Source organism: Trematosphaeria pertusa (assembly GCF_010094035.1).
Source record: "Trematosphaeria pertusa strain CBS 122368 unplaced genomic scaffold BU26scaffold_4, whole genome shotgun sequence".
In the NCBI taxonomy this organism is placed as follows: Eukaryota; Fungi; Ascomycota; class Dothideomycetes; order Pleosporales; family Trematosphaeriaceae; genus Trematosphaeria; species Trematosphaeria pertusa.
In genome coordinates, this window is record NW_022987215.1 from 902320 (window position 1) to 927295 (window position 24976).

The window sequence follows — 24976 nt, forward strand, 5'->3', positions numbered from 1 at the left end:
GCGACACCCAGCCAGAAGGATGTCGAACAACACTTTTTCGGGCTGTTCATCTCGTCAGCGCCATGCTCAAACAGAAAGTCACTATGCGCGAAGATTGTGCCTCCTTATTGTCAATTTTCAGCGAGAATCAGAAAGTACTCGCTCATATGACAGCCTGTGCCAACAATCTTGCAACTCTTCACGATTCGAATTACGCGCTCGGGACTTATCCATTCGAGGATGACGGGTTTCTCTTCTCAATGTTCTTGGCCGAGACGTGCGAGTATGACAGGGCTACCGAACTTTGTAAAGCCGTCATCGGTTCACGGAAATCCAGACGGGGAGATTCTCACGAGAGCGTTTGGGAGGCTGTTGCACTCATGGGAAAACTTATTCGTCTGCAAGGTCGTCTTAGGGAATCAGTGACCATGCATTTCGAGTTGTATCAGTATCGAGTTCGGCAGTACGGCGAAACGGACCTGCGCACGATTCGTGCTATGTTGGATTTTGCGGAAGACCACGAGTCACTCACCGGTTCCATGGATGCGACCAATCTGGCTTATCTGGTTTGCTTTCGCCAGCAAGGGACCCTACCATCCAGTGTCTATGGGGACGGAAATTGCAGGACTTTACGCGATATCATATAATGTTAGAATGTTCTCTTCGGAAGAAGAATTATTCATCAAAGAGATCGTGCTACGTTTTCAGGAATGGAAGGGGCACAAGCATCCAAAAACCATTTCAGCAAAAGCGAATCTAGCTAGTGTCTACGAAGATCAGAAAAGATTCGATATTGCCTGCCAGTTGAGAGAAGAAGTTACCAAAGATCGTACGGAGGTGTTTGGAGAGGGCGACGGTGCGACAACATGGGCAAAATTTCATCTCGCCTCTACGTATCTGGCACGAGACGACCTGGACAATGACCGAGCTTTTTCAACGCTCGAAGCACTCTACAGTGAGTTACACAGCTCGACCGACCCTAACGAACGTGAGCTCGCCATGGAATGTCTGCACATGCAGGCAAAAGCCTTGGAACGCAAAAGATCCGCTAGGGACGTGGAGAGGGTCCGTGGTAGAATATTGCATTTGCGAGCAAAGGGAGACGAGGTGCAACGAGCTAAGAGAAACCTTCGACCATACTGGTGCAAATGCGCTGCTCCTGTGGAGGCTGTTACGATACCCATCGAAGTCATCGAAGGTCCCACAACACACGCAAAACATATCACAGCCGGGCAGGTTGGCCGGGCATTCAACTCGTTCAAAGAACGGTTAGGGTCCTCTCGCCAATCGCGCGACCCTGGTACCTCATCCGCAAACTCAAATGGTGTGAGATTCTCCATCACAGACGCCCTATCTCAGGTACGTCATCCAGGCCTTTATCCTCATGCATCACTCATGATTACCAGGCTTTCAAAACGCAAATAGCACGCACATCTCCTCCAGCGGCGTCAGCACAAAACCCGTTAACTGCGGCGGTGTCGAACCTCAGCTCGAAACGTTGTAGCGCTACTTCTCAGTTAGTAAGGCAACAGCTAGTGCCCGGTCTCTTGCACGGCGCTCCTGTCGTGGCTATCAAACTTGAGGATGCGAGGAGTAGGCAGGCACAGCATTTGAGATCCAAGAGTGAGACTAGTCTGTTGGTTCCTGTTATTGGGCATATGCGGTCAAGGAGTACATCTGGGCGGAGCTGAGCTGTTGACATAGGCGGGAGTGGATATCTATATAGAGATCGCCGCTTCAGCAGGATAGTTCATCAGTTGCATCTTGCACAGAACTGCATAGCAAATGTAAGATGATGAGATCCGACAGTACTCCCAACAGTTGGAACTGACCGCCTCACAACAACCGCCTTCACCTACCCACGCCCACACCGCTCCGTCCCGCCCTCCTACGTCATTCCCCCATCAACAAACCTTCTCTCACCTTCTCCATCCCTCCGGCAACGCCCGCACACGCACCCCCTCACCTCGCCAAACGCCTCCCCCGATCACGTGCCCCCTGCCGCCTGCGCGCCCGGACCCTCTCCTCCCGTCTATATAAACCCGCCCGTCCCCCTCCTTTTTTCCTTTTTCCTTTTTTTTCCTTCATACTTACCTTGTCAGGGTCCGCGAGCTCATCAATTCGCGCGACCAGCCTGGATCGACGCATTGCACAGCGCGCATTCGGTCCGGTGTCTTGATCATTCCTTCGGGCTGGTTTCTGGCGTAATTTTTGCTGGCGCTCAGGTTGACTTTAGGTTGGCTTTGGCTTTTTCATTGATGTCGCGGCTCTGGCGGCGCATTGAGGAAGGAGGGAGGTGCGTGTGGTGGGGTGAGATGAGGGGAGGTGAGGTGGGCTTGTGGGAGCTGGAGTGTAGGGGAATGGGTGGAGGTGAGCTGAGCTGAGGTAGAAAGAGGATGTTGAAGATGTCGATTGATTGCTCGAATGTCTAGCATACCCATCCACCGTCTATGACTTGTACCGTGCCTGTGATGTACTGCGTGTCGTCGCAGAGCAGCCACGCAATCAACTGTGCGACTTCTTGCGGCGTGCCTCGCCTGTGGATTTGCTGCTTCCATACCTGCTCGCCGCCTCGTGCTGCTACGGATTTCTGCTGCATGGGGCCGTCGATGAGGCCGCTGGTCACGTCAGCTTCGCGATCGTGCAGTGAGATATTAAGCAGAGCCGGCATCACTTACGGCGCTATACAGTTCACTCTGATCTCGCGATCCCCAACCTCCTTCGCTGCCGTCCTGCTCAGCCCAATAACCGCATGTTTCGACGCCGTATACGCCGCATTCTTCGGGAACCCAATGACTCCGCAAATCGACGCCGCATTAACAAGACTCCCGCGCTCCTTCATATTCTGCAGCTGCGCCCGCATACAGTACATCACGCCATGTAGATTGACGTCAATCACGAAATGCCAGTCCTCGTTGTTCAGGTCCTCCACTCGCTCTTTATTGATCACCTTGGGGATCACGCCCGCCATGTTGACAGCGCCGTCGAGCTTGCCGAGCGTTTCTACCGTTTTGGCTATCCAGGCGTTGACGGCGACGTCTTGCCGGACGTCGACGACAGTGCTGAGCACTTTGCCTGATGTGCTGGCTTGAGAGATTGAGGTGGCTTTCTCTTGGAGGGCGGAGGCGTTGACGTCGCAGAGAGAGAGGTGGGCGCCTTGGCGGGCGAGGAGTAAAGCGGTTTCGTAGCCGATGCCTGAGGCGGTGCCGGTGAGGGCGATGACTTTGCCTTTGAGGTCGTAGTCTACGGGCATGCTGGCGGGCGGGGGAGACGAGTCGTGATGCTGTTGGAGATGGGCAATTGAGATGGATTGTGGACGGAGGAGAGCAAAGATGATTGACTTTTGACACGATACAAGAGAAAGACGCGTCTTCACGCGCAAAAATACCTATCCTATGCTGAGGTCATGACCTTCATGCTAAAGCTGGATCGGGATGCGTCCAATTGTGAGTTGAGGCCCGTTCCTGCAGCTCGGCGAACCTTTTCCGCCGTCCCCATCAGCAATTACTAAAACCCCGACCCGGAACTGCTGTCGAATATGGGCCAGTGGCGTAGAGTGTCTCGGAACTTGTACAGGCAGATGGAGGTGGGGGGGGATCAGGAGTTCGCGGATGGTGCGGGGACGGGTTCGTCTCCGCTAGTGGCGCCGCTTTTCGGCTTCCTTCCGCGAACCACCTGTGCTCCAGCACGGATATACACTCCCTTCGCATTATGGAAGCGACAGAACCTATCATGGCCCGGCCGATGTGGCTGTGGCACTTGCGGAAGGGAGCTCTTGAAGCTTCCAATGTCGCGCGTACACGCAGTTTACTTAGCATCTGACGGTATCTCCGCTAACGTCCCATCTACTCGCCATCTAAGATGAAGGCAGCACAGTGGGACCCGGTGAGCTACCTTTGTCTCGCATACAGGAGGCAGATTTCTAACAGCCCCCCAAGGCCCAGCAGAAGGTCGTCGTGAACGAAGTCCCCAAACCGTCCCCCGGCGCCGGCCAATTCCTCGTCAAGCTCGCCTCCGCCTCGCTCTGCCACTCCGACCTCATGTCCATGGCCCTTCCGCACGAACAGCCCGTCACAATCGGCCACGAGGGCGCCGGATACATCGCTGAAATCCATCCCTCCGCCGAGAACCGCGGCTTCAAGGTCGGCGACGCCATCGGCTTCACATACATTGTCAACTACTGCAACGAGTGTGAGGGCTGCGCCGTGCACAATAATCATTGCTTGACGAGGGAGAGCCGCGTGCAGGGCTTCAATGAGCCGGGCCTGTTTGCTGAGTATGCGACGGTGGATGCGAATAGCTGTATCATTCTGCCGGAGAATCTGCCGCCGGACACGTCGGCGCCAATGTTCTGTGGGGGTATAACAGGTGCGGTTACACACGGGGATGGCAATGTCGTGTGTTCAAGGAGCTAGCTAATTGGAGCAGCCTTCCACTGCGTCGATTCGTGCGAATTGACGCCCGGACAATGGCTCGTGATCATCGGATGCGGCGGCCTCGGGCAGCTCGCATGTCAGTATGCGAAGGCGATGGGCTTCAAAGTGATCGGTGTGGATATCAACGACGAGATTCTCTCCATGGCGAAGGCACAAGGCGCAGACGCGGTGTTCAACTCGAGAACGAACAAGAACTACGCTGAAGACGCGAAGGCGTTCATGGACCGCGGGCCGAATAAAGGCGCAGACGCGGTGGCCGTGTTCAGCGCAGCGGACGCAGCTTACCAGAGCGCGCCGAAGCTGGTCAAGCTGGGTGGCATCATCATGGTCGTCGGGCTGCCGAAGAATGGAGTCACGTTCGAGGCGCTGGACATCGCGAGAGGGACGTACCGGATCAAGGGTGATAGTACGGGCATCCCTTCGAGGATGAAGAAAGCTATCGATTTCACGGCTAAGCACAACATCAAGCCTGAAGTAGAGATATATAAGAGCTTGGACGATGTGAATGGGATGGTGGAAAGGATGAAGAGAGGGGAGTTGACTAAGCGCCAGCTCGTGCAGTTCGCGTAGGTTATGAATATCCATTATCAGTCAGATCTCCGGGTCCTCGTGTTTATCTCGATACTCCTTGTTTATGGTTGTCATGCAACTTTGCTCACTCAGCCTATTCTATCTCTCCTATATCAGTTCTTTATATCTCGTTAGTCTAACACTTCTTTCACATGAACACTCAGAAGCCAGGTTATTGTGGTCATATGCGATGCCGAATTTATCCTCTCCAAACCAGGAGATTCATGCTATATGCTAATGCAGCCCCGCCGCTGGTATCAATGCTATCCCGTATTCGCCAACAAACTCTCAAAACTACAACTCAACACCTCAACCACATTCCCCCACGGATCCATCAAATACAGCGCCTTCTCCGTCGGTCCCATAGCCACCGCCTCGCCCACTTGCTTGCCGCCCTCTGCCACCGCCCTCTTCAGCGTCTCCTCCGGATCCGGACTCGTCACCGCAATATGGAAAAACCCCGCTTTGCTATACTCAAAATCTGGCTTCGGCTCGTGCGGCGGGTCGATGAATTCGAAGACTTCGAAGCCCACGCTGTTGCCGCAGCCGAGCCAGGCAATTTTTACTTTTTGGAGAGATGATGGGTAGATGCGGAAGATTGGTTGTGCTGGGTCCGCGCTGCGGTCCGTCATGCGGTCGTTGCTGGCGAATATATCAGTTTGATGTTCACGTGATTTGTTTGAAGTTGGTGGTGGCAGGTATGGCGGTGGGCGGTTCACGTACCGGATTCTCTTGAAGCCAAAGACCTTGCCGTACCACTCGCACGCTGCGTCGCAGTCTGCGACTGAGATTGCGACGTGGTTGAAGACGTGGTTGTGAATCTGCTCGCGTTGCTCGCCGTCAACGAAGTGCGTCTCGCAGCATTTGCTACAACGGAAGCTTTGGCGTTCGGAGGGGTTTTGAGAAAGACTCGCGCGGGTGGGAATTGACTGACTGAAGGCATTGTATTGTATCTCTTCTGCAAAGAAACAGAATTAAAAGTATGAAGTGTCCAAAATGCCTCGGTCTGTCTGTTGATGGTTGGTGGACAAGACAGAATCGGGCAATTCGACGGGCTCCTTTTTGTATATCGAATTTCGAGGTATGACTGGAATTGGATGGGCAGGTGATTTTGCCCGATTGAGGCGTTTAGCGTCGCGGGTGTGCTAATCAGGCTATGGTCGTGTGAGGTGGTGCGTGGGGAATGCGGCGATCCGAGATCTGCCGCCGACTTATTTTCGTGGGATGTTCAGATGTCAAAAGTAGGAGCAATTGTCTCCCTTGACCCTTTGCAGGCTGCATATGCAGATATACTTTCCTTTGCCCCGGGATATGCTTTTCCTTACCTGGCGTTACCCCGGATTTTCCTGTGCATGCGTGGCTTTGGTAAGCTTAGCTAAGATTGCGCCACGCCGGGTAGGGCTCCGCGGTGTTTGATAGGCGAGTATTTGGTCTGGAGAAGGATACGAGGGCGGAAGCCGGGAAGTGCAGTTCCCCTTCACATCGGAGTGTTGTGTGAAGAGGGTGATGTGTGCGGGGTGAGGCTGTGGCATCGGGAGCTAGGAGACGCTAATTGGATCGTTGGAGGCGGAAATCGGAAAGGTAGGGATGCCTAGGTACAGTATAACTCTTGATGACTTTTTCACATGCTGGTATTTTGCGTGTTTTGAGGGGTTTGTGTTGCATGTGGAGTCACAATGGAAGCATCAAAGGAAGACATTGCAGCTGAAAGTGAACACTTCCTTGATTCTAAACTGCCTAACTCTGGGTAGGTAACCGGTGTGTGCTGTACAGTACACCGCTACTCCTCGAAGAACTTCGCCTCACCGTGCGGTTTCGCTAGCCTGAAGGCATTGGCCTCATTCTGTCTGGCCTTCTTCAGGAGCTCGTGAGAATCGCTCTTGATGGCGGCCCGCACATTGGATGACGGCTCAGCGGAGAACTCGTAGACTTGCATCCACGTTGGCGGTTCGGGGGCTGGTGCATCGTCGGTCGTCGGGAGGCCTTTTAGTGCTCGTGACTGCGCGTTTGTGCGAGCGTAGAGGAGCCGGAAGCGGAGTGAGCGCTGGTAGTTTTCGGTTTTTGACATGGTCGCTGCTTGCTACTCCGGTTGTCAGCATTTTGACTGCTCAGAAGGACCTCTACGCCAACTTCTTACCTGGTCGAAGAACTGGTTCACTTCCTCATCCATAGCGTCGCTCGGGGGCTCAATCGCCGAAACCACGAAGAACTGCGCCGGGCCTAGGGGAGCTAAGTAAGCATCTAGACACCTATCTCCCTTGGTCCACATTCGACATACCTTTCTTCACCCCGCTCCCACTCTTCCCCACCAGCCCATAATAGCCCACATCCAAGTCCGCCATATCATACACGATCCCGGACCCGGGCAAGATATCACTCTTCACCCGGATCCCCTTGAATTCCTGCCCCTGCGTAAACGCCAAATCCGGCATGGGATAGAACGCGAGATACGGCTTCGGGCATTCCGGCGTCCCCAGCGGTGAGGCCCTATCAACGTGAAGGCAGCGGAAAGCGCTCGGGATGCCGGATGTTGCTACGATTTCGGCGATGTGGTCGTCGTCGTACCAGCGGAGGAAGGTGTCTTCGTCGAGCAGGTTGGCCGCGTGCTTGGAGATGTTGCCCGTTACCCAGAGCATGCCGGGGCCTTTGATGTTTTGCGCCATGGGTTAGTCGAGGATGCTGGGGGCAGTCGGGATGAGCATGGAACGAGAGAAGTGAATGGAGACGTCACGCTGGATCGAAGCGCGTCCTATCGGGCTTGCAACGCGCCATTGTGAATGCTCCGCCCTTTTGTCAATTGAGACCAACAGTCTTGAGATGGAAGAATAGAGGAATGGCCGGATATGTGTTACCGGAGTGCGAAGGTCGACGGAGAAAACTGGAAGATCCGGGGAGAGCTACCCCGCCATTCACGTGCCTCGACCCCACCTACACTTACCCCCTTTCTCCTAACACGCAGGTACGTCTCCTGCTCGACGCGTCAACGGTAGAGTATTTCCACGCGTGTAGACTGCCTGAAGACCACTCATTCAAACATGGCTCGCCTGAGTTGGACGCCAGCGCTATATTGCTCACTGAGGCGGAGGCGTGTAGTTTGCAGACGAAGTCATTTCAACCTTTCCGCGCTTCTGAGGACAACACTGCATTTAGACTGACAGGTCTGGCTTATTCTCTACGGCTTCCAGCCAGGATGAAGGATCTCAAAGGCAAGACAGCCGTCATCACCGGCGGTGGAACCGGAATCGGCCTCGCGCTTGCGCTCCAACTCGCAGAGCAAGGCTGCAACGTGGTCGTCTCCTCAACCTCCAAAGAGCGTCTCAGCGCAGGCGCCAATCAGATCCGCGAAGCCTCCCCGAACGTCAAAGTCTTCGACATAATCTGCGACGTGTCGGACCGCGCGGCCGTCAAGAACCTCAAAGCCGAGATCACCAAAGCGGGCCTGCAAGTCGACATCCTCGTCTGCAATGCGGGAGTGACGACAAGCGGCCCCTATCACATGCACAGAGACTCCGACTGGGACTGGGTCTACGGCGTCGTGCTCCACGGCACGCAATACTGCATCCAAGAATTCTACCCCGACATGGTGGAGCGCCGGTCCGGCCACATCGTCATCAACGGCTCGCAAGCCGGCATGGTGCCCAACTGGGTAACACTCCACGGGCCGTACACATCCGCCAAAGCTGCCGTGCACGCACTGGGCGCCGCCATGCGCCCCGAAGCTGCCGAGCACGGCGTCGGCGTGACCACGGTTGTTATTGCAGGCACGCAAACGGAGATCATGAAGAGCGAGCGGAGTAGGCCGGACAGGTTTGGAGAGCCGCTCAAGGTCGAGGTTAAGAAGAGGGAGGCGAGGCGTGTGCCGGCGAGTGAGGTGGCGGGCCAGATTTTGGACGGGATTAGGCTGGATAAGGGGTGGGTGGCTACGCATCCAGATTTGAAGGCGAGGACGAAGCAGTATTTTGATGAGATTCTTGCGGCGTATGATCATTAGGTTGCGTGTAAGTAGGAATGGGGTGGCTATTGTAGTAGCCTATCATTTGTCTTGGGTGCTTTGGTTCTCCATCCCACTAGTACAACGCCTTGAAAGTCTCCTCGCTTCCAATTACGAACCTGGACGAATACGTGTGGATAAGCATAGTTGAAAAAGGTGGAGTTGCATACGATGCTCTTCTTCGGTACAGAGTAGCGGGATACGGATAAAAATGCTCAATTATAAAATAATCTATCTAATCCCTCCTCGGCGTCAGCTTCAACTTCAAACTCGGCTTAATCCAATTATTATACACCACCATATTCTCATACTCCCTCCTCGGATCCCACACCCTATTCTCCCCATACATCTCGACATCGTTATGCCACAGCAGCTTCCCGATAATCAGCCTCATCTCCATATAGCTCAGGTTCCTGCCGATGCAGCCTCTTGGACCGAGCGAGAACGGATTGCTAGCACCAAGCTTGTCGGTGGTGTTTTTCTCGCGGTCGAGCCAGCGTTCGGGACGGAACACGTAGGGGTCGCTGAAGTTGCGCTCCGAGTGTGTGGCCGCCCACATGCATACGGAGACCGTGGTGCCTTCGGGGACGAAGTGGCCGGACACGGTGTCGCCGCCGGCGGGGACTGTGCGGACGAAGCCGATGGGGGCTGAGGGGAACATGCGCAGGCCTTCTTCGATGACGGCGGTGAGGTAGGGCAGCCTGACGAGGGCTTCGAAGTTCATGTCGGTCTCGCTCTTGAAGCTCGAGCGGATCTCGTGCGTCAGTTTCTCGAGGATATGCGCGTTGTTTGGACGGGTGATGAGGTTGAACAACCCTGTGAGGAAGCCCGCCGTGGTTTCTGTGCCGGCGATGATGAAGAGCGCGCCGTTGACGATGACTTCGTTTAGGTTGAGGTCGCCCTTGTCTTGCTGCTTCATGACGTAGTAGAGGAAGTCGCGGTGGTCGCTCTGCGTTTGCTCCATGCGCTTGAGGATCTTTTCTTTGCTGTAGTCGAGGTGCTTTTGGCGCGTTTTGCGGACACGATCGGGGATGCAGCGTATGAGGAAGCGTTGGAGGGGGCTTCCGGTCGTGGCCATGCGGCGTGTTGCTTGTTCGATTGCGCCGGCTTTGATGGATTCGCTGATTAGGGGGACCCAAAATCGGAAGTCCTCTGCGCAATGTCAGCCTTGGGATTTTAGAGTGCGCGGGATTGCGTCACGAACCGTTGTGTAAGCATCCAAAGGGCTCCCCGAGCGCCATGTCCCCAATCACATCGAATGTCGTGTAGGCAAACCAGTCCGTAACATCCACGATTCCGTCCCCTCTTGCGAACTCTTGCATCTTCTGAGCGAAGATATTGACGTAATTCATAACGATGTATTCCTGTTCGAGCAGTGCCTTTGTGGAAAACGCGTGTGATAACGCCCTTCTTTGTCGAGCATGGTCCGCGTCATTCGCCATGGTTATCGTAGAAGCGCCATGCACGGCTGCAATAGAACCGACGTGGATCGGATCCTTGTGAAAATTCTTGTGCCCTGGACGCGATCCATAGATGTCCTTCCACGCCGACTCGTCGTCGAAGCACAGTTCGTTGGGAGATACGCGGACGACAGGACCGTACTTGTCATGGCACGCCTTCACGTAGAATGGGATACGTCCACGGAGGAGACTCCATGTTACGGGGATCTGTGTCGCTTTAGCGTCTGTACTTCGTCGCCCTTCTAGAGCAGCTGTACCGGAGTGAGTCGGGCAAACAGCGGCCCTGGGAACCTCGCGAGAGGGTGGAAGTATAATCGATATATTGATAGCGCAAACAAGTAGATTGAAAGCTGACTCGTGGTCAGTTTTTTTTTTTACTTTTCATTGCCGAATCTCGACTTACAATGCCTCCAAAGACGATACCAGCAGCAGCAGAGGGCCCCAGGTGCGCAAAGGGAAGCGTTTCCCAGTTCAACACCGCCATGACGAGATTTCGTGATTGACTGATGACTCTCTGATCTTCTATTGCGGAGAACACATGACAGAAAGATCATATAGCCCACCTAGCCCGCTTCCAGGCCCATCGCCGTCCTTCGACGTCCTGCCCCTCCGGAAATTGACTTCCCTCCAATTTATTCGGAAATCATATGAACCAACTCCATCTCAAGGGAGCATACTCTGACAACGCGGTCGGAAATATGCAAGCTGCAACTGGGGGTATGGTGTCCAGACAGGATGGAGATGCGGGGTGTTCGGTTCGGAGAAGGTCTGCCAGGCGCGCTAAGGAAAGCTTGTCTCTACGCGATCTTCCATCCCTTCATCCCATTTCGGCCTCCTTCATCCAATTGCGTAGGCAGAATGATCTTCCCTTTTGCCCGCAGCACGCCGAGCGCGACTTTGGAGCTGTTTACCGGATGGCGTAGGAAGGATTGAGGACCTGGCGCGTCCTGTGATGCCCGACTGGGTGTCGCGCATCTCTCAAAGTGCTCACAACGTTGACCGCCCTCGATGAACCATTCTTCCTACTTCGCGCTAACTTGACATATTCCGCGTCAATTACTACAGACAACTATCTGGAGGCGATGGCAACAGACATACGCCCCAATGGCCAGACCAACGGGCACACTAACGGCGCGCTGAAGAGAGTGTTGCGGATTGCTGGCGTATCGGGAGGAGTCTTTGATCGCTTTCGATCAATGCAAGATTTGGCAAAAGATCCAAGCATCGATGGTACGCACACGCATTCGCATAGATACAAACGTTGACACTTGAGCAGTGCTTTTCGGGGACTGGATATCAGAAATCAGTATGACGTTTCGCGGCAACGAGCGCGCTACTCGCGATTCGGATGCAGAACGAACAGCCTTCGAGATGAGTTTCGTCGCGGCGCTGAAACCTGCCATTAAAGATATTGCGAAGAATAAGCAGCGAGTCATCTCAAACGCCGGCTCGTGTGACCCAGAAGCTCTCGCTAAGGTTGTACAGCAGCTCGTCAAAGACCAAGGAAGCGATTTGAAGGTTTCATGTGTAACAGGTGATGATGTGACGGAGCAGTTCAAAGCGATGCTGAAGAGCGGAGAGAAGTTTCCATCACTGCCTTCGGATATTCCAATCGATCAATGGGGCCAAAAACCTGTATGCGCACAAGCATATCTTGGGGGAGTGGGCATTGCGGAGGCTCTACGGCATGGTGCGGATATCGTAATATGTGGGCGAGTGGCCGACGCCGCGCCCGTCATTGGAGCCGCTATGTGGTACCATAACTGGGGAAGAGACGACTTCACACAGCTCGCATATGCACTCGTAGCAGGCCACTTGCTCGAGTGTAGCGCGTACGTAACCGGAGGCTACTACACTGGCTTCAAGCAGGAACTACTATATGCGAACAACTGCACCAACTTAGGCTTTCCTATCGGCGAAATCGAAGCGACTGGCGAGTTCGTGATCACGAAAGAAGAGAACGCGGGCGGGATCGTGAACATACAGACCGTTACCGCCCAGCTTCTGTATGAGATCCAAGGACCGCTCTATTACAACTCCGACGTTACTGCCCGCTTCGACGGCATCAAACTCACCGACGAAGGCCAGAACCGTGTACGCGTCACCGGAGTAGTCGGCTCACCTCCACCACCTACAACAAAGATCGGCATCACCGCCCGCGGTGGATGGCAAGCCGAAGTCCATTTCTTCCTCACTGGGCTCGATATCGCGGAGAAAGTGGAGCTTGTGAGGCGCCAGACGCTCGAATCAATGGGCGACTACCGGAAAGAGTTTCAGACTCTGACCTTCAATGTCACTGGGTCGGTGCCAATCAATCCAAAAAACCAGGCAAGCGCGACAGTAGATCTCCGTATCTTCGCCCAAAGCCGCAATCCGGATCTGATGTCGGCTGGTACGCATAAGGGGGTCGCGCCTGATACCCCAAGTTTTGGGAAGTGGTGCATCGAGAACTGTCTCCAGGGGTATCCGGGCGGCACTCCAGCTATGGATCTGCGGCAGAGCATTGGGAAGCCATTCTTCGAATACTGGGTAGCGCTATTCCCCCAGGACAAGATTAATCACGAACTGCACACTTTCGATGGGAAGACAGTACCGATACCGCCCCCATCGAATACTCGGGTATATCCAAGACGACAAGATTCCTACGACACTGCGTTGCCATTGGCTCTGGATACATGGGGAAAGACAGTGCGAGCTCCCTTAGGCCACGTCGTCCATGGCCGATCAGGCGATAAGTCATCAGACTGTAACCTAGGCTTGTTTGTGCGGCATGCCGATGAATGGGACTGGCTGCGCTCGTTGATGTCAGTGGGAAAGCTGAGGGAGCTACTGGAGGAAGAAGATAAGGGAAAGAAGATCGATAGGTTTGAGATACCGGCACTGTATGCTGTGCATTTCCTATTGAGGGATCATCTGGACAGAGGCGCGAACTCTAGTAGTTCGTATGATATCTTGGGGAAGAATTTGTGCGAGTACGTCCGGTGCAAGCCAGTGGATATACCGAAGGTGTTTTACGATAGAGGCACGATATAGATAGAAATACAAGCTTCAGACTGCTACTCCAGCACAACACACTCATGTGACATTCGACACGAAGCCACTCGTTTGAAATTCCTACATCTTTCTGTGGCGCCCAATAGTTAGAGCACTGTGACCTCCTCATGCGGGGGATGCGGGCGCGCTAAATTCCCATCTCCTGCATACCCGGAAATGGTTCTCCATGGTGCAGGTCGACCTGCACGGCGCACGTCACATGCCCGGAGAGCTACCCTTGTTTGTATACAAAGCCAGCAGCTTCGCGTTAGATTCAACAATACCCCCAATACCGCTCCCTACGTCTCTTGTATTCCGCTCCGCCAACAGCTCCCATCATGGGCGAACCAGCAGACCTCCCCTACATCCGCGTCCAGCTGATGCTCCAGAAAAAAGACGAAGTCACCGAGGAATTCTTCCACAACTACTGGAAAACGAACCACGTCAAGCTCGCGCTCGAGAACAAGAAATTCGTCGATAAGGTCATCCGGTACAATCAAGTAAGAGCCCGCCCTTGCTTCTCCGTCCTACCCTACCGCGCTTGCCATCGTTCCCCGTGCTTTCAACTATAGCGCTAAGTGCATGACAGTGGCATGCCTCACCACGTCTCCGAGAAGCCGCTCAGCAGTTCAAGATCCCGGTGCCGAACTACGATGGCATAGCGGAGGTATGGGTGAAGGATGTCGAGACGTGGCAGGAGATAGTGACGGATCCGGCTTTCGTGGCTGCGATTGCGCCGGATGAGAATAATTTTATCAAGGCGCCGATTCATATCATGCTGGGGTACGATAACACGGTTTTGGGGGAGCCGATTAAGGCGAAGTAGAAAGCAGCGCTCATGGAAGCTCACGTGTTGGGAATGGTTGAATTGACCTTGGCGACGTGGTTCTAATGCTATTGGGAAATTGTCATGGCGCAAGCTCTGGCGTGTCGCCAAATGAATACGACTGGAATGAAGGCGGGTATCTGTCCCCAGCCACTTCCACTTTCTCGATCTCTGTGCGTATCTGCTCCACCTCCTCGGCGGTGAGCTTGACGGCAAGCGCGCCAATGTTCTCCTCGAGATACTTGGACTTCTTGGTCCCACTGCAAGCGAAGTTAGTCGCGTCCATATCTATGGCGTTATAAGACTTACGGAATTGGAATAATATCGTCCCCCTGTGCCAGCAGCCACGCCAGGCTCAACTGCCCAGGCGTACATCCCTTCTTGCGCGCAAACTCCTGCAGCTTCTCCACGAGCTTCAGATTCTTCGGGAAGTTCTCCTTGTTATACCTCGGCGCATACTTTCTGAAGTCTCCTTCTTCGAAGTCATCTGGGCTCTTTATCTGGCCCGTGAGAAAACCACGACCGAGCGGACTGTATGCTACGATAGCGATTCCGAGCTCTCGGCAGGTTTGCAGGATGTCAATTTGCGGTGATTCGATGTCTAGTGCAAAAGGACTGTATTCGACTTGCACGGCGTCGACGTGGTGCACTTTCTCTGCGCGACGGATTGTGGAAGCGGAGACTTCGCTGAGCCCTATCGCGCCGATTTTGCCTTCCCTGATGGAGCAAAAATCAGATCAATCTCTGGTACCAAGGGAAGAGAGCCTACTTCTTCAACTCCGCCATAGCAGCGACAGTTTTCTCAATCGGCGTCTTCTTATCCACACGGTGGCAGTAATACAAATCAATCTTCTGCACCCCCAGCCTCTTCAAGCTCTTCTCACAAGCCTGCCTCACATACTCCGGGTCACTCCGTATGGTCGGCCGGCCATCGGCGTCTTTCGTGACCGCGAACTTCGTAGCGAGGAAGATGTGGTCGCGTTTGCCTGTCCGCTCGAACCATAGCCTCAAAAGGTCTTCGCTGTCCGCATCTATATATCCTGAGTCAGAGCCAAATTTGTCTCCAGAATGGGAGCCTCACAAACGTCCGAAGTATCCCAAAACGTTGACCCAAGCTCCAGCGCACGGTCTAGAACCGCGAACCTGGCTTCGTTTTCTTCGACCTTGCCGTACGACGCTGATAATCCCATAGCGCCGTAGCCTAGGGCTGAGACACGAGGCCCGCTCTTGCCTAGTTGCCTCGTTGGTAAGGAATGCATCATGCTCGCGATAAAAGGAAAGAATGCTCAGGAAAACAGTGCCCAAGCAACTTTCGATTTTTGGACGTAGGAAGCAAGTGCGACGCCTGAGCACGTGCAGCAGTTGCCGGCTGCTGAAACGCGTCTCTTCATTGATACCATGACCGCGGGTGATGAGGCGACTGAGACGGCTTGTGGTCGGAAATACAGAACCGGTGCTATGTTAGGTTTAGCGCGGATATACGACAGCCAGACCGACTTCAGAACGGAATCCACGCGTCCATGTATCCGATAACAGCTCTCTACAGGCTCCGCAAATACGCATACTAAGTCGTTTGATATCGTGTAGGAATTCGTTCTCGCCCCAACTTGCACCGTTCCCACCTTCACGTGGCCTCGCTTAGTGCTTCAAATTCATAGATCCCTAGCTGGACCCGGAAATCCATTTTCCAGAAACCCAGTCCAACCCCAGATGGCGCCACGCGTGCCGCCAGTGCGCCTCCGCGCTATTGAACCCCAAATTTCGCGTCAACGTGGACTTTGCGGGGATGCTAGAGTATGCCCACGCATCTGGCTGCCCCGCCAGGTGGGTTCCCCGGCATCCGTTTGGCTCCAGATGCGCGCCGAGTCCAATTCCAGACGCCCCCACAGGGCAGGCTTAGAATACAAGCATGGAATGGCGTGGGCAAGCTTCTATCCTTGGGGTTTATCGTTGTGGTGACCCCGGATGACGGGAACCGTGCATGACCGAAAGAGGCAACTTGGATGATTATCATCCCCCTGCCTCTGGAGTTTGCTGGGCTTCTAGGTTCGCGTAGGTGTCTTGCATCGTGTGCACGTATCCCAGCGGGCTGGGACACATAAAGGGATCCACTTCCCCAGACTCTGTCCCTGTGACTTCGCGATTTCCATCGATCCTTCCTCTTTATTACTCTTCGACTGTTGGTAACTATCGTCCATCATGACACCTCATGCGGAGAAGGACGCCGTCGAGCAAGTGGAGCAGGCTCAGAGCTCTACTGACAGTACTGCCTTGGGCGAGCGCGGCTTCGTTGGTGAAGCCAATGAGCTGCCAAAGGGATACTTCTATTCCCCTTTCTTCATCGGGACGACGTGCGCTATCGGCATGAACTTGATGGTGAGCTCTTTTGCCCTTCTCGATCTGACCTAAAGGATGCTAATGCTCGTGACCAGGCGTCAACGGGAGGCTTCGCCCTGGTAGCTCCTGTCCTGAGTCAGATTGCGGTCGCCCTCGGCCCAACCAACAGCATAATCTGGCTATCCCTCGTCTATACCATTGGTCTGGCTGTCGGACTCACGCTCGTCGGCCGTCTGTCCGACATCTTCGGGCGCCGCTGGTTCTTCATCGTCGGAACGGCATTAGGCTGTCTTGGGGCCATCGTTTGTTCCACGGCGAAGACGGTTCCGGTTCTCATCGGTGGCCAAGTCCTAATCGGTCTCTCCGCATCGACAGGATACTCCTACGCCTTCATCATCGGAGAGTTGGTTCCCGTCAAGTACAGGTTCATGTTCAACGCACTCATCTTCGTGTTCTCGTTTCCGACTGCGGGATTCGGCGCTGCGATATCGACGGCTTTCATCCTGCACACGAAAGCCGGGTGGCGATGGGTGTACTACCTGCTCATCATCCTCAACGGCCTGACCACGATTCTCTATGCGGTCTTTTACTTCCCGCCGACCTTCCACCAGAAGCATGGCCGCGATACCGTCATGAAGTGGCTCAAGCACTTCGATTATGTCGGACTGGTCCTGTACACCGCGGGCCTCGTCCTCTTCATCCTCGGACTATCCTCCGGAGGCTCGCTGTACCCCTGGAGCAACGCGAAGGTTATTGCACCTATCGTGGTTGGGTTCCTGTGTATTGTGGCGCTCTTCCTATATGAATCCTTCATGGACCTGAAGGAGCCTCTCATTCCGATGCACCTCTTCAAGCATCGCGGGTGGGTAGCGTCGATGCTGAGTTTGTCTTTGGGCGCTTCGGTGTACTACTCTCAAGCCATCATTTGGCCTGAGATGACGGTCAATGTCTATGCGCATGGGCGCGTAATGTGGGGTGGCATCGTGTCCTGCCTCGTAGGCATCGGCATCACGCTCGGAGAGATTATCGGGGGCGGAGTCGCAAAGGTTAGTTGCCCTTCCACTATCTTTGCGGAGTAGCAGTATGACTGACGGGTTCTAGAATTTCGGCCATTGGAAAGTGCAGTGCTTCTGTGTCATAACACTCGGCACTCTCTTTCTAGGCCTCGGGGCGCTATGTAACCCCAACACGCCGAAGACGGCCATCGCCTTGGTCTTCATAGCTACGACGTTCGTCGGCTGGAACGAGGCACTCGTTTTGCCGATTTGCACCATCGCCATCCGTGACCAGGAAGAGATTGGCACGGCCGCCGGCATCGCAGGATCCAGCCGGTCATTTATCTCGACAATAGCATCGACGATATACTCTGTCGTACTTACGCAACGTGTGACGAAGACGTTAAGTACCGAAGTTCCAGCTGCAGTCGTCCAAGCTGGTCTGCCAGCATCGTCAGTCGCAGACTACATGGCCGCGATTGCCGCTGGTGGAACGCAGTCGTTGCTCGATGCTGTCAATGGCTTGACTCCGCAGATCATTGCTACAGGTGCAGAGGCGTACAGATTCGCGTATGCCGACGCATATCGGACCATTTTCCTGGTGTCGCTTGCGTTTGGTGGTTTGGCGATTATCGCTAGCTTGTTCATTCCTGATATCGATTCGTTGATGGGTGAAAAGGTGGCCGCAACGCTGAAAGGAAGGGACAAGAATAGCGACGATCTGAAGGTTTGAGTGGAGTTGTCTCGGCTGGATGGATAAGGCCCAGGACGCGTCAGCTAAGGGAGCGTAAATCTGAATTATATTCGTTTCATGCTTGTGTAGGTGTTCTGGCGGGTTCCCTGTTTATCTCCAGATGAATGGTGTGACGCAACAACTCCCAAGCATCGAGTGGTTTCAAGGCTATATGTAAGGCCTGTCAGCAGGACGATGCATGTAAGGCGGTTGATAGGTGTCAGAATGTGGGATGACTCAAGAGGGTAAGCCGCCAGCGCGATGCAAGTAAACATTCAAATCTTGGAGGTGCTGACGCGTACCGCAGCGCGAAACAAGTCATTTTGATAAACGCAATAATCGACGCTGCCAACTCAAGTAAACTTCGAATCTTGATTCTGCAACGGTGCCGATCGCACTAGTTGACACTCTTCATTGCGTAAGATGTCTCTAGAATGTGCCGGGAACGATCGCATGTCGTCCACCATCAGACATGATGATATTACCATCTAGCTGTCAGTTAGCATCCGTATAATTGGCCGATTCGGGTGAGGATCGTCGACTCACTGGTGTATGCACCTGCTCGGCTGACCATGAAAAGGAGAGCACCACCGGCGTCTTCCGCAGTGCCTGCCCTAGTCGCGGGTATCATCTCTGGCGAGATAGAGCCTTCATTTGACATATCATTGCTACCCATCAAGCCCTGCATATCCATCAATCGATTGCCGCGCGTCGTGGACAGCAGCAGGGCGGAGAAACATACCTTACTCATGTCACTTGGATACACACCTGGGCAGAACACATTTGCCCGGATATCAAGCCTCCAGTCTGCCAACATTGTTGTCAACTGCTTTACAATATGAATTATCGCCATCTTAGCTCCAGCGTACGCGAAGCCCATTCCAGGTCTCCTTGCGAATGCACCAATGCTGCCAGTAACAATAAACTGGCTCTTCACCCCAAGGCTCTTACCCGCTTCGCTCTCATTGCCTTTTGATAAGAGTTTGAGGAAAGCAATCAAGGTGTAGAAGCAAGCGGTGGCGTTAACCTCGAATGCCTCATTAAAATGGTCTCTCGGTGTGTTCCATAGGTACTTGTGGATCTCATCTACTGTGGGGCGGCGGTCTTTGGGTAGACCGTACAGATTTGGTCCAGTTGCCCCAGAATTGGCGATCAAAACATTGAGGTAACCGGCTTCCTTTTCAACCTGGGTTGCTGCAGCGGCGAGAGAGTCGTTGGAGGTGATATCGCACTGGATGGGAACGATGGACTTGTTCTTCTGTGATTATGGTTTAGTCGAATACTGGCACAGAACGGCCTAGAGAGCATACTGCGGCAGCAGCGACTTCTTGGAGCTTTTCCATTCGGCGTCCGAGGATATAGACCTTCGAAGCACCGTTTACATCGAGCGCGTTTGCAAACATCGCACCAATTCCTGTGTAATATCAGCGATGCGAGCACTTTCAGATCTAGCATTAGCGAACCTGTTCCACCTCCGGTGATAACGAACACCATCCCCTCGATGCTAAACAAGCTCGACGCCTCCAAACTCGCCATGATTGACCCGGAATGAAAAAGAGGTATTCGGGATGACAGGATATCCTTAGAAGTTCCAATTCTAACACAGTGCAAACAACATATTTGGAGTGCCGAGCGGCTGTATGTAGTAGCTTCCTAACCTATTCTCGGCGTCGGCCTTGTTTTAACTGCCTATGTATCACCCATCTCGGTCGTCCCTGAAAGGCTGGAGGAAACTGAGACCCTGCTGAATGAGGGGTTGACATGCGGCCGGAAAATGTTCCTATTGGCTTTGAGCAGCCGATGGGTCACGTGGTAGAACTTCGGCACTACGAAGCTCAAATGTCCCGAGGTCAGGCAGGAACTTGAACACTGGACGCATGGACTTGAGGAAGTCATCGATTGCCCTCCATCAAGTTCCGGAACGAGCGATCCCACAGCCGTAGAGACATGGAGACGATCGATCGACATTTCCGGCTCGACGCAAGACGCTCCGGGTCGTGCGATGAGTGATGGCAGTTAGATGGTGGACGTAGCAAGCGCGGCCCCCCGTCCAGCAGTAAGTGTGTGCATGTTGGGGGTATTGCGGCCATGTGGCATCCAGAGAAGTGCGAGGAATCGAAAACTGGGAGAACAGCTTGCTGAAGATGGGCATGGTTCTGCTAGTCCCAGATGGATCTGCGAAGCATGCCCGTCTGAGGAGTGATTGAACGTGAGGGGATCCGGCTCCAGGGAAGACATGCATCAGAGGATGATGCTTCTCAGTCCTTGTTGTAGTTCATAATCGACGTTCGTCTGGTCTTAAGTTAAGTGTAAGCAAACATGACCAGCTAGGAGCAGCGTAATCAATATGGGAGACAGTCCCGCTTCATCTATCCGGGAGGTTCCAGTGATATCACCTTGATGCAGCGCGCAGGGCCTAAGGTCTGGATGTGAAGATTGGTAATCCATAGCGATGAGTGTGAAAGCCAGCGTAATGGCTACACGTGACGCAGAACAACACGGCTGAGGCTACAACCGCTGCGCTTAGTAGGGGCCACAATAGCTGCAGGCGGGCGCGGCGGTTGCTGCTAATCGCTCCGAGTTACAGGACCTCGGGATGCTTCATTCGGGGTGACCATGTTGTGGGGGGATAACCACACGGTGGTAAACCGCTAGAGCTGTAGCGTACGGAATTTCGGCATCCAGATGCATGGTGTTGAAGATGGCACAAGCTTGTGGTGACGGGTTGATGTTGACGTCGGGAGGTCGGAGAGAGCCGTGGTGTGGAGGTGAGGCTGGGAAGCCTGACCAGATTTTCGGCTGGAATGCCAAGAGATTTGCGGCCGGGATTTGCAGCTTCCTTCCGTCAGGGAGTCAAGATTGCCCTCTCCACTCCTTCACCATCGTCGAGCAAGTCCTTCGTTCACGAACTCCAGTTTTCCAGCAGTGCTACGGACCGATATGAGGTACGCCGTGTTTTGTTTCATGCCCCTGCTTTGTCAGAGCGCTTCAGCATGTGGCCATCCTCGAATCGAAGAACTGGCTGGTGCGCCGAAACCCCGGAATCCAGCGCCTTCGACCATTGCCGTATACAGCCTGAGGCCTCCTCACTCGACTCAGCGCTTCCCGCATTTGCTTTTGTGGTGTGACTTCGAAGAGCTGCGTCAGGTTAGGGTTCTTCAACGCTCGCACCAGAGGAGATGGGCCTCTTATGGATTATCAACCCTTGACAAATCGACTGCATCTTGGCTCTGTTACTGAACAACCGTCTGTGCCCATTACCAGGAATCGAATAATTTTCCCAGCATGACGATGCAATGGAGCTGATCCGGCTCATCGCGAAATTGGGGTTCCGAAAGCTTGGCCCGAGCGACATCTGCAAGCCACGTCGTATCCGGCACGTCTCGAACAACCGTCAGCCCTCAGCATAGTTGCCTTTTTAACCCCGTGCTGCTGACTTGTTATCTCTCGTGACTCTGTCATCTCTCCTACTTGACTGGGACTGGAACGCCTCCGCCGTGTACCACGCCGCCATGGACCAGTACCTGCTGCTGAGGCCTTCTTTTGGATATACTGCAGCTGGCCGCGTAATGCTTGACGAATTATTGCCCATCTTCAGGCAGTCTTGCAGCTATTCTCGCTTCTGCTCTACCACAATCTGAGCTCGAACCCTGACGGATACCGGGCCGGCTGCAATTTCCGCAAACCGCAAGAGGAGGGATGGCAGAGCGCAATACTGGGACAAAGTCTCCCAACTTCATGGAATACGAGTAGATGATTCCGCGTGTTACTAGATCCATACCAAAATGCGGGGATTAAATTTAACCGCCGATCCGCTTCGAAGCCATATGGATGGGAGTCTTGGCAACGCTCTGGATTTCTTGTAGCGGATTCTACGCCATGATGAGAGGCTCCTGCGACGCAGCGCCCAATACGGGTTGCAGCTCAGCGTTCGGCTCTCCACCGCGGGCCCTTCAAACCAGATAGGTAAGGCCGTAACCGTTTTGAAACCATTCTTGCTTATTCTTTTCCGGGTCGTTCTCACAAACTTGCATTCCCCCGCTAGGCTGTAGGAGCGCCAGTTCTTCTTCTCGTCCGCGCGTTATCGTTCGGTTCCAGGTAATGCTGCAGGCTCATGGCTGGACTGGCGCTAAGATCCGCATCACTCCATCATGACTCCCGAGTCCACTGTCTCTCGGCGCAAGGCTCTTCCAGAGTACTTCAACCGCAGCGGTACAGTTGGAAAGCTTATTCTCATGTCACTGCGGAGCCACCGCCTCGCGAAAGTTGTATATGCTTTCGTATATCACTGGCGAGTACCCCCTTCTGGCAAGCGTTCTCCTACCGAGAACACAGCTATCTTCGCCAAGCGCTATGAGTACTGCGATTGAGTCCAGCTCGTCTCTTGAGTCACCTCCTTCACTTCCACCGCTCGACGAATCAGCCTCCGTGCACTGGACTCTGCCGTCGTTAATTACGGATGCTCCCACGTTATCGCAGCTCGCTCAGAATCGAGCTCACGACCTTGAGATCTCAACACCTTATACCCAGACTGGATCGTACGGAGGCTATTCCTCCAAGGGTGACAAAGAGAAGCAAAATGACGACTCCACGCTACCAAGCAGCAATACGTCCGGAATTATCCTACGCCCTCCGCCGCCCTCACTACCACAGCCATCGATGACCAGAGCGCGAGAAGCGGCCTTCATCTTCATCACATGCATCGCCCAACTTCTCTCGCTAAGCGCCTTGAATCAAACGGTGGCCCCGGTCATGGTGTTAGCCGACTATTTTCATGTTGAAGATTATGGCACGTTGAGCTGGTTTTCAGCTAGCTTCAGCATGAGCGTTGGCACCTTCATTCTTCCTGCCGGTACGTTTCTCCTTCGTTCGTTCCTGAGTTTATTGCATGCCCTCCGTGGCATAAGGCGGAAAACATTACATGTTCTACTACAGGCAGGTGCAGCGCCACTTCGGCAGGCAAATTGTAACTTCACATTTCATGTCACTTCATCGTTGGTATCCTATACTAAAATCTGCTTCAGGTCGGCTAGGCGACATGTATGGCCACAAAAAAATATACCTCATTGGCTGGCTCTGGTTCTCGGTTTGGTCGCTCATATTAGGCTTCTGCTACAAATCGCACCATATTCTCTTCAGCATCTGTCGCGCCTTCCAGGGCATCGGTACGTACCACTGGCCCATTTTCAACTCTCCATTCTAATCGTTTCCAGGACCGGCCCTCCTTGTCCCGAACGCTGTCGCTTTGATCGGTCGCACCCTTCCCATAGGACAGAAACGCATGATCGGTTTTGCTTGCTTTGGTGCTTGCGGACCATTAGGCGCTGCCATTGGCGCGGTTTTCGCAGCGCTGCTGGCGGACCTTGCTTGGTGGCCATGGAGCTTCTGGATACTTTCGATCGTATGTTTCGTTGTTATGGGGTTGACTTTCGTCATTCTGCCCAACGAGAGCGTTGTTACTCCGGCGCTCAAAGGAAACCAGAAACCAAAGTTTGACTACTGGGGAACCATTACCGGGGTTTCTGGTCTCGTACTCATCAACTTCGCGCTCAATCAGGCTCCCCTCGTCACTTGGGCTAACCCTTACATCGGTACTCTGCTTGCAGTCGGGGTCCTTTTCATGGTTGCTTTTATCCTAGTGGAGCTCTATGCCACCGACTACCCGCTCATCCCTATACGAGGCCTTTCGAGAGATGCCGTTTTCGCCCTTACTTGCATCGTCGCAGGATGGGCCTCCCACGGAATCTGGGCATACTACCTGTACCTCTTCCTGGAACACCTCCGCGGACACTCGGCGCTGCTCACATCCGCCGAGACCTCGCCGGTAGCGCTCACTGGCGTAGCCTTCGCATTTTCAACGGTCTGGCTAATACAGCGCTTCGGGGTCAGCTGGGTCATGTTCCTATCCATGACGTGCTTCATGGTCGGCTCGCTCCTCCTAGCCACGATGCCAATCAACCAAACCTACTGGGCGCAAACCTTCGTCTCAGTCCTTATCATGCCTGGTGCCATGAACTTGAGCTACCCAGCTGCCAACATTCTCATGTCGTCCGCGCTTCCGAAAGAAAAGCAAGGCATCGCTGCGAGCCTTGTCAGCACCATGGTCAATTATAGCATCTCGTGCGGATTGGGGTTCGCCGGAAGCATCGATCGGTACACAATCGAGCACGAAGCGAAGAAGAGGGGGTTATACCACGGCGAGCCTGCCCCGCTTTCAGACAGAAGCCCGGAGATAATGGCGCTCAGGCTTGTTGGGCTGAGGGCGGCGTACTGGTTTGCTGTTGCGCTGGGTGCATTGGGCATGTTCGTCGCTTTCATCTTCATAATTGTTGTAGAGAGGAGAAAAAAGGCTCAGAAGGAGGCGACTCCTCCAGCGGGGAACGTTTGAACGGTCCCTTTCAGATGAGCCGTTTCCCATCTTCGAAGGCTTCTTTTCGCATTCATCGCTCCTTTTCCTCGGCATTCACTGGTGGGCACTGCATGGCGTCGAAAAGGATACTGCATTGGGATTTGTGTCAGGGTGGGAGGAACTCTCTTTCTACGGAGCTCCGGAGGGTAGTGTCTGTTGCTGGCAGTTCTCTGTATCATACGTGTCGAATCCAGCCTTACACCATAT

General features: G+C 53.9%; 14 protein-coding genes across 14 annotated transcripts; 8 read left to right on the forward strand and 6 right to left on the reverse strand.

Annotated features, from left to right (window-relative positions):
• Positions 1 to 62: 62 nt before the first annotated feature.
• BU26DRAFT_602428 (uncharacterized protein) lies at positions 63 to 1687 on the forward strand (the record flags this gene model as incomplete). Its single annotated transcript, XM_033835352.1, has 3 exons — positions 63 to 545; positions 688 to 1338; positions 1386 to 1687. The coding sequence occupies 3 exons, from the start codon at positions 63 to 65 to the stop codon at positions 1668 to 1670; spliced, it is 1419 nt and encodes a 472-aa protein (XP_033686954.1). The 3' UTR covers positions 1671 to 1687.
• A 699-nt stretch (positions 1688 to 2386) lies between these two features.
• BU26DRAFT_451951 (3-oxoacyl-reductase) lies at positions 2387 to 3557 on the reverse strand. The gene is made up of 2 exons (XM_033824783.1): positions 2658 to 3557; positions 2387 to 2597 (listed from the first exon to the last, which is right to left on the reverse strand). The coding sequence occupies exons 1-2, from the start codon at positions 3230 to 3232 to the stop codon at positions 2408 to 2410; spliced, it is 765 nt and encodes a 254-aa protein (XP_033686955.1). The 5' UTR covers positions 3233 to 3557; the 3' UTR covers positions 2387 to 2407.
• Positions 3558 to 3675: 118 nt separating this feature from the next.
• Positions 3676 to 5017, forward strand: BU26DRAFT_516675 (alcohol dehydrogenase). Its single transcript, XM_033828383.1, has 3 exons — positions 3676 to 3864; positions 3918 to 4347; positions 4408 to 5017. The coding sequence occupies exons 1-3, from the start codon at positions 3841 to 3843 to the stop codon at positions 4983 to 4985; spliced, it is 1032 nt and encodes a 343-aa protein (XP_033686956.1). The 5' UTR covers positions 3676 to 3840; the 3' UTR covers positions 4986 to 5017.
• A 144-nt stretch (positions 5018 to 5161) lies between these two features.
• On the reverse strand, positions 5162 to 6205 carry BU26DRAFT_516677 (Glyoxalase/Bleomycin resistance protein/Dihydroxybiphenyl dioxygenase). Its single transcript, XM_033828384.1, has 3 exons — positions 5920 to 6205; positions 5709 to 5806; positions 5162 to 5627 (listed from the first exon to the last, which is right to left on the reverse strand). Exons 1-3 carry the CDS (start codon positions 5926 to 5928, stop codon positions 5249 to 5251), a joined length of 486 nt encoding a protein of 161 aa, XP_033686957.1. The 5' UTR covers positions 5929 to 6205; the 3' UTR covers positions 5162 to 5248.
• Positions 6206 to 6765: 560 nt separating this feature from the next.
• Positions 6766 to 7648, reverse strand: BU26DRAFT_421567 (uncharacterized protein; the record flags this gene model as incomplete). Its single annotated transcript, XM_033823414.1, has 3 exons — positions 6766 to 7065; positions 7123 to 7214; positions 7285 to 7648. The coding sequence occupies 3 exons, from the start codon at positions 7646 to 7648 to the stop codon at positions 6766 to 6768; spliced, it is 756 nt and encodes a 251-aa protein (XP_033686958.1).
• Positions 7649 to 7969: 321 nt separating this feature from the next.
• Positions 7970 to 9229, forward strand: BU26DRAFT_548695 (NAD(P)-binding protein). Its single transcript, XM_033831956.1, has one exon. The coding sequence runs from the start codon at positions 8176 to 8178 to the stop codon at positions 8974 to 8976; it is 801 nt and encodes a 266-aa protein (XP_033686959.1). The 5' UTR covers positions 7970 to 8175; the 3' UTR covers positions 8977 to 9229.
• Positions 9212 to 11135, reverse strand: BU26DRAFT_538815 (pisatin demethylase; the record flags this gene model as incomplete). Its single annotated transcript, XM_033831473.1, has 4 exons — positions 10840 to 11135; positions 10694 to 10786; positions 10181 to 10643; positions 9212 to 10128 (listed from the first exon to the last, which is right to left on the reverse strand). Exons 1-4 carry the CDS (start codon positions 10918 to 10920, stop codon positions 9212 to 9214), a joined length of 1554 nt encoding a protein of 517 aa, XP_033686960.1. The 5' UTR covers positions 10921 to 11135.
• A 383-nt stretch (positions 11136 to 11518) lies between these two features.
• Positions 11519 to 13469, forward strand: BU26DRAFT_548697 (DUF1446-domain-containing protein; the record flags this gene model as incomplete). Its single annotated transcript, XM_033831957.1, has 2 exons — positions 11519 to 11666; positions 11713 to 13469. The coding sequence occupies 2 exons, from the start codon at positions 11519 to 11521 to the stop codon at positions 13467 to 13469; spliced, it is 1905 nt and encodes a 634-aa protein (XP_033686961.1).
• Positions 13470 to 13807: 338 nt separating this feature from the next.
• BU26DRAFT_561739 (uncharacterized protein) lies at positions 13808 to 14295 on the forward strand (the record flags this gene model as incomplete). Its single annotated transcript, XM_033832947.1, has 2 exons — positions 13808 to 13969; positions 14059 to 14295. 2 exons carry the CDS (start codon positions 13808 to 13810, stop codon positions 14293 to 14295), a joined length of 399 nt encoding a protein of 132 aa, XP_033686962.1.
• Positions 14296 to 14377: 82 nt separating this feature from the next.
• BU26DRAFT_538817 (Aldo/keto reductase) lies at positions 14378 to 15554 on the reverse strand (the record flags this gene model as incomplete). Its single annotated transcript, XM_033831474.1, has 4 exons — positions 14378 to 14555; positions 14605 to 15012; positions 15065 to 15326; positions 15377 to 15554. 4 exons carry the CDS (start codon positions 15552 to 15554, stop codon positions 14378 to 14380), a joined length of 1026 nt encoding a protein of 341 aa, XP_033686963.1.
• Positions 15555 to 16340: 786 nt separating this feature from the next.
• BU26DRAFT_516679 (uncharacterized protein) lies at positions 16341 to 17165 on the forward strand. The gene has a single exon (XM_033828385.1). The coding sequence runs from the start codon at positions 16495 to 16497 to the stop codon at positions 16702 to 16704; it is 210 nt and encodes a 69-aa protein (XP_033686964.1). The 5' UTR covers positions 16341 to 16494; the 3' UTR covers positions 16705 to 17165.
• BU26DRAFT_420834 (MFS general substrate transporter) lies at positions 16740 to 18360 on the forward strand (the record flags this gene model as incomplete). The annotated part of the gene is made up of 2 exons (XM_033823379.1): positions 16740 to 17678; positions 17734 to 18360. Coding segments are annotated over 2 exons (1566 nt in total), but the record flags the coding sequence as incomplete, so codon positions are not given.
• A 429-nt stretch (positions 18361 to 18789) lies between these two features.
• BU26DRAFT_502526 (NAD(P)-binding protein) lies at positions 18790 to 19896 on the reverse strand (the record flags this gene model as incomplete). The annotated part of the gene is made up of 5 exons (XM_033826642.1): positions 18790 to 18848; positions 18907 to 19042; positions 19103 to 19618; positions 19671 to 19774; positions 19824 to 19896. 5 exons carry the CDS (start codon positions 19894 to 19896, stop codon positions 18790 to 18792), a joined length of 888 nt encoding a protein of 295 aa, XP_033686966.1.
• A 2817-nt stretch (positions 19897 to 22713) lies between these two features.
• On the forward strand, positions 22714 to 24748 carry BU26DRAFT_561743 (MFS general substrate transporter; the record flags this gene model as incomplete). Its single annotated transcript, XM_033832948.1, has 3 exons — positions 22714 to 23212; positions 23385 to 23525; positions 23574 to 24748. The coding sequence occupies 3 exons, from the start codon at positions 22714 to 22716 to the stop codon at positions 24746 to 24748; spliced, it is 1815 nt and encodes a 604-aa protein (XP_033686967.1).
• Between the last annotated feature and the right edge of the window lie 228 nt (positions 24749 to 24976).

Coding starts and splice junctions, on each gene's coding strand:
- BU26DRAFT_516679 (XM_033828385.1), top strand. CDS start 16,495: ATGACACCTCATGCGGAGAAGGACGCCGTCGAGCAAGTGGAGCAGGCT.
- BU26DRAFT_516677 (XM_033828384.1), bottom strand. Junction 5,628..5,708: donor TTTGGCTTCAAGAGAATCCG/GTACGTGAACCG, acceptor TATATTCGCCAG/CAACGACCGCATGACGGACC.
- BU26DRAFT_548695 (XM_033831956.1), top strand. CDS start 8,176: ATGAAGGATCTCAAAGGCAAGACAGCCGTCATCACCGGCGGTGGAACC.
- BU26DRAFT_516675 (XM_033828383.1), top strand. CDS start 3,841: ATGAAGGCAGCACAGTGGGACCCG. Junction 3,865..3,917: donor AGGCAGCACAGTGGGACCCG/GTGAGCTACCTT, acceptor CAGCCCCCCAAG/GCCCAGCAGAAGGTCGTCGT. Junction 4,348..4,407: donor GTTCTGTGGGGGTATAACAG/GTGCGGTTACAC, acceptor TAATTGGAGCAG/CCTTCCACTGCGTCGATTCG.
- BU26DRAFT_451951 (XM_033824783.1), bottom strand. CDS start 3,232: ATGCCCGTAGACTACGACCTCAAAGGCAAAGTCATCGCCCTCACCGGC. Junction 2,598..2,657: donor AGAGTGAACTGTATAGCGCC/GTAAGTGATGCC, acceptor TGACGTGACCAG/CGGCCTCATCGACGGCCCCA.